The 10,788-nt window shown below is 38.4% G+C and overlaps 1 protein-coding gene across 1 annotated transcript; it reads right to left on the bottom strand.

The window, feature by feature from the left end:
- Positions 1-8,631: 8,631 nt before the first annotated feature.
- On the bottom strand, positions 8,632-9,535 carry LOC148578057 (protein FAR-RED IMPAIRED RESPONSE 1-like). The gene is made up of 2 exons (XM_088502948.1): positions 9,073-9,535; positions 8,632-8,978 (listed from the first exon to the last, which is right to left on the bottom strand). Exons 1-2 carry the CDS (start codon positions 9,533-9,535, stop codon positions 8,632-8,634), a joined length of 810 nt encoding a protein of 269 aa, XP_088359074.1.
- Positions 9,536-10,788: the final 1,253 nt, after the last annotated feature.

The raw sequence follows: 10,788 nt of genomic DNA, 5'->3' as shown, positions 1-10,788 counted from the left end.
CTTCTGGACTTGGATTTGGGCCAAAAAGGGCTTCAGAATTCGCTGGGAGCGTTTTCTGCAATTTCTGGTGCGTGGCCTCTGTCACGCGTCCGCGTGGGTCACGCGGTCGCGTCCTTCGGAGTTTTCCTTGTCACGCGGTTGCGTCAGTAATGCGGCCGCGTCGCTGCTTCTTCGCGCTTGGCATGCATCCGCGTCGCCCATGCGATCGCGTGGATGCCAGTTTCTTCACAAACTCCATTTTATGCTTTCCTTCCATTTTTGTATGTTTCCTGTCCATCCTTTAAGTCATTCCTGCCTTAGAAGATCTGAAACTACTCAACACACTAATCACGGCATCGAATGGAAATAAAGGTAATTAAAATAATTGATTTTAAAGCCTAGGAAACATGTTTTTCACATACATCACATAATGAGGAAGGAAAAGTAAAACCATGCAATTAATATGAATAAGTGGGTGAAGGATTGAATAAATCACTCAAACTAAGCACAAAATATATCATAAAATATGGGTTTATCAACCACCTCCTTCATGGTTGGATTTAGCCGCCTCTGTGGTTGAACCACTGGCTTAGCATCATCCTCCAATAGGATCTTGTGCATGCATCTTGCTGGGCTGATGCCCTTAAGATCACTTATGGACCACCCAAGAGCTGCCTTGTGTGTCCTTAGCACTTGAAGTAGTGCTTTCTCTTCCTGTGGATTTAAAGCAGAGCTTATGATCACTGGAAAAGTGTCACCTTCTCCCAGAAATGCATATTTCAGGGATGGTGGTAGTGGTTTCAGCTCGGGTTTAGGAGGTTTTTCCTCTTCCTGAGGAATTTTCAGAGGCTCTTTTATTTCCTCTGAATCCTCCAGATCACGCTGGACATCTTTAAAGATGTTTTCTAGCTCTGATTCGAGACTCTCAGCCATGTTGATCTCCTCTACCAAAGAGTCAATAAGATCAACTTTCATGCAGTCTTTTGGTGTGTCTGGATGTTGCATGGCTTTGACAGCATTTAACTTAAACTCATCCTCATTGAATCTCAGGGTTATTTCCCCCTTTTGGACATCAATGAGAGTTCGTCCAGTTGCTAGGAAAGGTCTTCCTACAATGAGAGTAGGACTCTTGTGCTCCTCCACTTCCAGCACTACAAAGTCAGTGGGAAAGGCGAATGGCCTAACCCTGACAATCATGTCTTCAATCACACATGATGGGTATTTAATGGAGCCATCAGCAAGTTGGAGACATATCCGGGTTGGTTTGACTTCTTCAGTTAAACCAAACTTTCTGATAGTGGATGCAGGTATTTGGTTTATGCTTGCCCCAAGATCACATAAAGTTGTCTTGGTGCAATTACCCTTTAATATGCATGGTATCATAAAGCTCCTAGGATCTTTAAGCTTTTCTGGGAAGCTTTTCAGAATGACTACACAGCATTCTTCAGTGAGGAGAACTCTTTCAGTTTCTCTCCAATCCTTCTTATGACTCAAGATCTCTTTCATGAACTTGGCATAAGAGGGTATTTGCTCAAGTGCCTCTGCAAACGGAATTTTTATTTCAAGAGTCCTGAGATAGTCTGCAAAGCGGGCAAATTGCTTATCCTACTTCTCTTGGCGGAGTTTTTGAGGATAAGGCATTTTGGCTTTGTATTCCTCAACCTTAGTTGCTGCAGGTTTATTTCCTACAGAGGTGGTTGGAGAAGCCTTTTTAGAGGGGTTGCTATCAGCACTTTATGTGTGTCTGATCCCTCATTGGCATTTGAATGCCAGGGTTAGAAGCTGGATTGGCGTTGGACGCCAACTTCTTACCTGTTTCTGGCGTTTGAACGCCAAAACTGAGCTTCCATTGGGCATTTGACGCTAGCTCCTTGCCTGTTTCTGGCGTTTGAACGCCAGAGTTATTCCTCTCTGGGCTCTTACTGTCCTTAGAGGGATTTTGGATAATATTTTGCTCATGCTCTGTCAGTTGTTCTTTTCTTGGCTTTCTGCTGCTCTGAAGTGAGGTATTTAATATTTTCCCACTTCTTAATTGAACTGCTTGGCACTCTTCTATTATCTGCTTTGATAATTGATGTTTTGTCAGATTTAATTGTGCTTCCATATTTTTATTAGCATTTTTAGTGTCTTGTAGCATCTCCTTGAATTATGCTAGCTGTTTTGTTAGAAAACACAATTGTTGATTGAGTTCAGCAACTTGTTCTGGAGGACCAAGTTCAGTAGATACTGCTTCGGCTTCTTCTTTTATGGAGGACCCACTACTTATGTACAGATGCTGATTTCTAGCAACTATATCAATAAGCTCTTGAGCCTCTTCAATAGTCTTTCTCATGTGTATAGATCCACCAGCTGAGTGGTCTAGAGATATCTGAGCTTTTTCTGTAAGCCCATAGTAGAAGATGTCTAATTGCACCCACTCTGAAAACATTTCAGAGGGGCATTTCCTTAGCATCCCTCTGTACCTCTCTCAGGCATTATAAAAGGATTCATCATCCTCTTGTTTAAAGCCTTGGATGTCCAGCCTTAGTTGTGTCATCCTTTTTGGAGGGAAATATTGATTCAGGAATTTGTCTGATAATTGTTTCCATGTTCTTATGCTTGCTGTGGGTTGGTTATTTAACCACCTTTTAGCTTGATCTTTTACAGCAAATGAAAACAGTAACAGCCTGTATACATCCTGATCTACCTCCTTGTCACGTACTGTGTCAGCAATTTGCAAGAACTGTGCCAGAAACTCAGTAGGTTCTTCCTGTTGAAGACCGGAATATTGGCAGTTTTGCTGCACCATGACAATGAGCTGAGGATTTAGCTCAAAACTGCCTGCTTTGATGGGAGGTATACAAATACTACTCCCATATGCAGTAGTAGTGGGATTAGCATATGACCCTAGAGTCCTTCTGGACTATTCATTTCCACTTAGATCCATGATGGAGAAAGGGAGATGATGTGGATTGTAATAAAAAAAATTTATTTTTTTTAAAAATTATTTTATTTTTTTTAATACCAAAAATTAAAAAGAAAATAGAATAAAATAAAATAAAAAAATTAACTATAATTTCAAAAATTAGAAAAATAGATAAAAAGGAAATTGAAAATTAAAATAAGTAATTAATTAAAAAGATTTGAAAAAGGTATGCTTTTAAAATTCGAAATTGGAAAAGATAAGGTAAGATTTTGAAAAATATATGATTTTAAAAATTTTGACCAAATCAACCTAATGAATTCGAAAATTATGAGCAATTAAAGGAAAGGATATTTTTTTTTTTTTTGAATTTTATGAAGAAAGAGAAGAACACACAAAAGACACAAGACTTAAAATTTTTAGATCTAATGCTCCTTGTTTTTCAAAAATTTTGGAGGGAAAACACCAAGGAACACCAAACTTAAATTAAGATCAAAATATAAAGAAGACTCAAGAACACCTTGAAGACTCACAAGAACACCAAACTTAAAACTTTTAGAAAACTAAAAATAAATTTTCGAAAATTAAAGAAAAATAATAAGAGAACACTAAACTTAAAAGTTTGACACAAGATTTAATCAAAGAAAAATTATTTTTGAAAAAGTTTTAAAAGGAAGATACCCAATTACCAAGAACATAAGCACAACGCTCTAGCCAACTGAGCTATAAATTTTAACGTGTTTTTAAAAAAGGTATTTAATGATAAAAATTACTTTTGTTTATGAAAACTAAATAACATGAAATAAAGGTTACTTGTGATTCAGTAATGGAGAACAGGTTGAGGTTCAGGAGATGCTCTGTCTTCTGAATCTCTGCTTTCCTACTGTCTTCTTCTTCATGCACGCAGATCTCCTTCCATGGCAAGCAGTATGTTGGTGGATCACCGTTGTCAATGGCTACCATCCATCCTCTCAGTGAAAATGGTCCAAATACGCTGTCACCGCACGGCTAATCATCGGTCGGTTCTCACTCATGTTGGAATAGGATCCATTGATCCTTTTGCGTCTGTCACTACGCCCAGCACTCGTGAGTTTGAAGCTCGTCACAGTCATCCCATCCCAGATCCTACTCGGAATACCAAAGACAAGGTTTAGACTTTCTGGATCTCAGGAATTGCCACCAATAATCCTAGCCTATACCACGAAGACTCTAATCATGAACCAAGAGGCTAAGAGATACACATTCAATCTAAGGTAGAATGGAAGTGGTTGTCAAGCACGCATTCATAGGTTGAGAATGGTGATGAGTGTCACAGATCATCACATTCATCACCGTTAAGTACAAGCGAGTATCTTAGAATAGAAACAAGCGTGATTGAATAGAAAACAGAAGTAGTTGCATTAATTCATCGAGACACAGCAAAGCTCCTCACCCCCAACCATGGGGTTTAGAGACTCATGCCGTAGAAGATACAAAATTCAGATGTGAAATGTCATGAGGTGCCAAAAATAAATCTCTAAAAGTTGTTTAAATATTAAACTAGTAACCTAGGTTTACAGAAAATGAGTAAACTACGAGATAGTGCAGAAATCCACTTCCGGGGCCCACTTGGTGTGTGCTGGGGCTGAGACTTGAGCTTTACACGTGCCTAGGCTATTTCTGGAGTTAAATGCCAGGTTGTAGCCTGTTTTGGGCGTTTAACTCCAACTTGTAACCTGTTTCTGGCGTTTAACGCCAGAATGCAACATGGAACTGGCGTTGAACGCCAGTTTACGTCATTTATCTTTGAGCAAAGTATGCACTATTATATATTGCTGGAAAGCGCTGGATATCTACTTTCCAACGCAATTGAGAGCGCACTGATTGGACTCCTGTAGCTCCAGAAAATCCATTAGTGTAAGGAGGTCAGAATCCAACAGCATCTGCAGTCCTTCTTCAGCCTAAATCAGATTTTTGCTCAGGTCCCTCAATTTCAGCCAGAAAATACCTGAAATCACAGAAAAGCACACAAACTCATAGTAAAGTCCAGAAATGTGAATTTTGAATAAGAACTAATAAAAATATACTAAAAAGTAATTAAAACATGCTAAAAACTACTTAAAAACAATGCCAAAAAGCGTATAAATTATCCGCTCATCAATGATCCTATTGGTGGATCAAAAAACTCAATATGTAATGATATATCCTCTGCTTAACAATGTTTATTAAACAAAAAACCTGAGTCCTTTGTTAAGGATAAGTGAAAAAAAGGTTACAAATAAAGAAAGGAAAATGTCTTCTAATTATGTCGAAATGAGTTTAATAAAGACAAGAACCTGGCACGTTCCTGTGATTCATTCGCTCTTACAGCAGAACCCATCACTGTAGTTGGATTGATTGCTTCATCATTTTTCTAAAAAAAAAACAAAAAATGATAAATAAAGAGTAAATAACTGTTGCAAGTTTATCCATCAAGTCATGTTAACAAATGGTTTGAAACTAACAAAATTGTAAACACATACCGGAGCTAGATTCTTCTTCTTTCTTCACATAGATTTCTTGATGGAGGTGTCCAGTTCAGATCCAAGCCTCTTCAATCTCGGCCAACCCTTCGTTGCGACCTTTGATGGACCTCGAACATCAGATGAACCAGGGGCGGGGTCACGCTGTATCACCATGCTGTTCTGTGTAGTTGGAACACTTCTGGGCCCCAAGTTCGCATGATAATCAAATAGCTTGGCCCTTAACTCATCAAGACTTGAATGTAACATGGCCGCTTCTTCTTCACATGTCACGAAATCCTGGGCAACATTAAAGAAGTGGGAACACAGTCCTCTAAATAAGTTGTGGCTTTCATCGGATCGCTTCTCGTCGTGGATGCTCTTGATGAAAGTGTGTTTGCGCTGTACATTCTTGCTCCATCGAGGGAGCACAAAGTAAGATGACACTCTGTCTACTCCGTAATAAAAGAACACAGCAAGATAGTGACAACAAAGGCGTGCATACTCTAACTCCGTTAGGTACTTCTCATACCAGCCCAAAATTTACGTTGAAAATAGATTGGAACCCACATTCAACGATCGTCATAAAGGTCTACAAAATGAAATGAAAACAAAGTAATAATCAACATCATGAACAGTTAGCTAGATCACAACACACAACTACAGGCTTCGTGAACCAAGTAGACATTGACCTTTCAAACAGAGATATCCTATAAAAGTATTCAAATAGGTTATAAATCATCCGATGACAACATAACCAAAATTCAAGTATAATTAACATAGAACCTGCATAACAAACCCACTATATAAAATGAACAAAGGAGCACAATACAAAACAAACCTGATAGCCATCTGTTTTGCTCTAAGTTAAACTCAGTAATGAATGCACATCAATCCTTCTCGAAAGATTCCACAGACTGGGCATCCCAAACAGTGCTATGCATTCTAGCATCTATTTCTCTGTACCGAGTATATCCTCTGAACTTATGTGGTATCTTCTTCATTATGTGCCATATGCACCATCGGTGGTGAGTATCTGCAAGGACATTCCTAATAGCACCAAACATGAATTTGCACGTGATGATGGCCTTTGGGGGATTTTCCATGCACTACAACCATTGCTTAAAGACACACTCAAAGCTACGAATTTCTTCATTTCCCAGCAAAGTACATCCGAGTAGAATGGACTTGTCGTGATGGTTGACACCAATGAAATATGCAAACGGAAGTTCGTGACTATAATAAGTTCAGCCGAAATTAATAAATCAATATAGTGCAAAAACTGAAAAAACCGAAAAAATAATTTTTTGCAGTTTTTCTGCGGTTCGGTTCGGTTTTTGGTTCTGATAGAAAAAACTGAACCGAACCGATGTTATTAAAAATCCTAATATAAAAGCAGCCTCCCTCCCCAATTCCTTCTAAACCAGCCGCCCCTAGCAGAAACCCAAACTCCCTCGAGCGCTCTCTCAGTCTCTCCAGCACAGATCTCAACAGAACCTCCTCCTTCTTCTTCTCTGCCATCGACGCCGCCGGACAGCACCATCGCGGCAGCGCGGCCCTTTTCTCTTCCTCTCTCTTCCTCAGAGGCTCGTGGCACTTCTCTTTCTTCCTCAGCCTCGACGGCTCCATACACCACCTCTCCATCAGCCATCTCCTCCACGAACCAACAGCTGCTGTCGTTTCAACAAACCACAGCAGCACGCACCAGACGCAGTCGAAGCCGCCGCCGTCCGTCGTCTATCTCTCATTTGTTGTCCATCTCTCGTTTGCCATTGATCTGTCCAGTCTCTCTGGTCATTGGTTCGTCGCTGCCGCTCTCTCACCATCCTCCACCTCCGTCATCCTCTGCATTGGAGCCTAAGTCTTTGGTTATTTTTTTTGTTCTGATTCTATTTTTTATTAATTCTAGTTTAGTCTTCTTATTGATTTTAATTTGTAATGAACACTTGGTTGGCTTATTCTTGATTTTATGGTTGAGTTGTTGATTCTGATTTAGTATTTTAATTTTGAAATTTTTGTTCTGTTTTGATTTAGGAAAATTCTGGTTCAGGGTTGATTCTGAACTTTTTAGTTTAGAGGAAGACTTTGGAAGAGCTAAGGTATATAGCCAATGTGGGAACCATGAATTAGTTCAGCAGGCGATCGACAGTTGTTATGTGTATGAACATCACTCTAATAGACTATATTTATCAATCATTTCTAATATTATTGTGCCTTTCTCGACTGTGCCTTGAACATGATTACTTCTACTGACAGTGAATGTAATAAATTATATTTATCGACCAATTTTGGAATTGCATTCATCAATTGCTTATGGTGTTATGATGATCCATTTCATCTGCGTATTTCATTTTTTTAACATAAAAAAAATCAAATTTGGATCGGATGTGTTGATGATGTGATGACGATTTCTGTTTTGTTGTGTTCGGAGTAGTTAAAAATGAGGCTAACATTCACGAAGCTGTTCACCATTATATGATTGATGAGAAGCTCCTAAAATTGAACAAGGATGGCCTAAGATTGATGAGAAGGTTTAAAAGATTTACCATTATATGATTCTGACCATTTGTTTTATACTTTTTCATAACCTCTGTTGCATATAATCTGTTTGAAACCATTTTATGTCATTCTTGGGTTTACTTGTGCTGCAGGCGGATATGTATAGCTTAGGTGCAAGAGGAAGAATTTGTGGAATTGGTGCACCACATGAACATTTTTGGAATTGGTGCACCAATTTTGCAAAATTTTTTGAATTAATTTGGTTGTATTTCTTGATTTTCTTGATTCAGTTCAGGTTGATTATTGTTCTATCTGTTTCTGCTGTTTTTGTAACAAAATTGTTAATGATTTTAATTTGTTGTGCTTCTGCTAATTTGTTAGTGATTTATAAGTTGATCATTGTTCCATCTGCATCTACTGATTTTACGAAATTGTTAATTATTTTAGTACCCTATATATGATTTGATGATTAGAATAGGAAAGATTTTCGAAACAATTTAAAAACCGAACAAACCAAACCGAACAAACCGAATTTAATTGGTTTGGTTTGGTTCGGATGGGCTTAAAAAAATCGAACAAAACCGAACCACACTATTAATATAACATTGGATCGGATGACTTTTCATTAAAAAATCGAACCAAACCGCACCGTGAACACCCTTAGAACCTACATAACAAACCCACTATACAAAAAGAACAAAGGAGCACAATACAGAACGAACCTGATAGCCATCTGTTTTGCTCTAAGTTAAACTCAGTAATGAATGCACATCAATCCTTCTCGAAAGATTCCACAGACCGGGCATCCCAAACAGTGCCATGCATTCTAGCATCTATTTCTCTGTATCGAGCATATCCTCTGAACTTATGCGGTATCTTCTTCATTATGTGCCATATGCACCATCGGTGGTGAGTATCTAGAAGGACATTCCTAATAGCACCAAATATGGATTTGCATGTGATGACGGGCCTTTGGGGGAGTTCCCATGCACTGCAACCATTGCTTAAAGATACACTCAAAGCTACGAATTTCTTCATTTCCCAGCAAAACACATCCGAGTAGAATGGACTTGTCATAATGGTTGACACCAACGAAAGATGCAAACGGAAGTTCGTGCCTGTAATAAACTCAGCCAAAATTAATAAATCAAAATAGTGCGAAAACATTAACCATTTTAATAGAGGCAGAAACACAAACATAGTTGTTTCTACTGTATATTATATCAAATGATACCACGTCTCTGTAATATTCATAGGACGCCCTGCATCTTGCATCTATCCAGAGCACACTCTTAAACTTGTTAGCCTCATCCACATCAACTACATAAAAAAAATTTGGGTTGATATCTTTCATTCGCATGAAATAGCTAATCATTTCCTTCATATCTGCGTTTTTGTCAGCACAGCATAAATTGCTCGTAATATAGTTCCCCACGTCCTTTTCTGAGTAACCCAAATTTGATGAGCCACCAACCTCGTTCGCCAGTGCGAGATAAGTCTTGTTAGGCCATATGCTAGCCTCATCGTTGTTCTTAATCACACACTTCGCATGAATGATCAGTTCCCTGTACTCAGTGTAATGCACAGCTTGCTTGGCCGAACACGGGTGGGTATGCTTCAATTCTAATTTGGACACCATCCGATTATTCTTCTCCCTATCAAGCATCACGTACATCCTTGCTTTGTATCTGGCTGTTGTTATTCTCTTTACCCAAGTTGCTGCCTTCACTCGAGACTCTCGATAACCTTCACGACTGCAGTGTATCGATTAGTTAATGGGTATCTTTGATTCCTTCTTGGTCTTGTCAAAGTTGGTATTCCTAATCCTAGTCACGAACCCAACTTTCTTTGCATAATTAGAATAGAACTCTTATGCCTGCTGCAACAAAACAAATCTCAATCCTTCGTACGAAATTTTCTCTATTGGAATTCCAGTGTGATTGGGCAACTGCAAATCCTTTCAGAAAAATATCATTAAACACAAAAAACACTCAACTAATTAATTTCTAATATCTCGCTTATTTTGTGACCGAAATACAACATATTTCACACCTCATGATTCACTGCTGTAGCATCGTCCTCTAATTGAATGACATCTACAGATTCTTTCCCTTGAAATTGATAACTGAGGACATATCACCAAAAAAGATAACCATCCATCATTCGACACTCATAAAAACTCTTCCAACAACCACTTATCCATTGATAACACCAAATAATAAACAACCAAAACTAAACTCATATAATACAACACTATCTATTTTTATATCTATAAAACAAAAATTTATCAAAGTTGCAAACATCAATTCAACATGTTGAACAAAAAGAATAATAAACAACATCAAATGTAGAAAATCTAGCATCATTCTAGCATAATTGAAAGAAAGAATATCCACACCAATTCTATTTAAACAAATGAAATCACAATCCTTGCAACAAAGCCTATCACTGTTAATAACTCAAAAATAATAAAAAAAAGTTGCAAATAAACATAACTAAATATACTACTAACACACAAATCACCTTGTCCACATGTTGCGTGTCATCTTCACACATTAACATAGGTCGAATTAGGATGATCACTCAGATCATATGCAGTGTCGTACGATGCTTCTTCACAAATTGATTGATCCATCGATGAAATGTGGTCCACTCGCCACCAACGGAGACACATACACCTTACTCCTATGGATTTTAAAAACTATTTGTCAATGAAAGTGGCTGTTCACGTTACTAGTGACCTTTGGGGGTTGTTAACCTTGATCCTATGGTGGTGGAAGGCTATGACTCAATGTAGGTGGAACGCTATGGCTCAATATGCATCCACGACAATGATAACACCTATGGTGGGGTGCGATAATAGTGCGTATGATGACTTTATCTCTCACAGGAAGCGCGGGATCATAAAATCGGTTTGCGTGGAAGAGG

This window comes from Arachis ipaensis, chromosome B1, assembly GCF_059453495.1.
Source record: "Arachis ipaensis isolate K30076 ecotype BB chromosome B1, ASM5945349v1, whole genome shotgun sequence".
In the NCBI taxonomy this organism is placed as follows: domain Eukaryota; kingdom Viridiplantae; phylum Streptophyta; class Magnoliopsida; order Fabales; family Fabaceae; genus Arachis; species Arachis ipaensis.
This window is presented reverse-complemented; position numbering and strand designations above follow the sequence as displayed.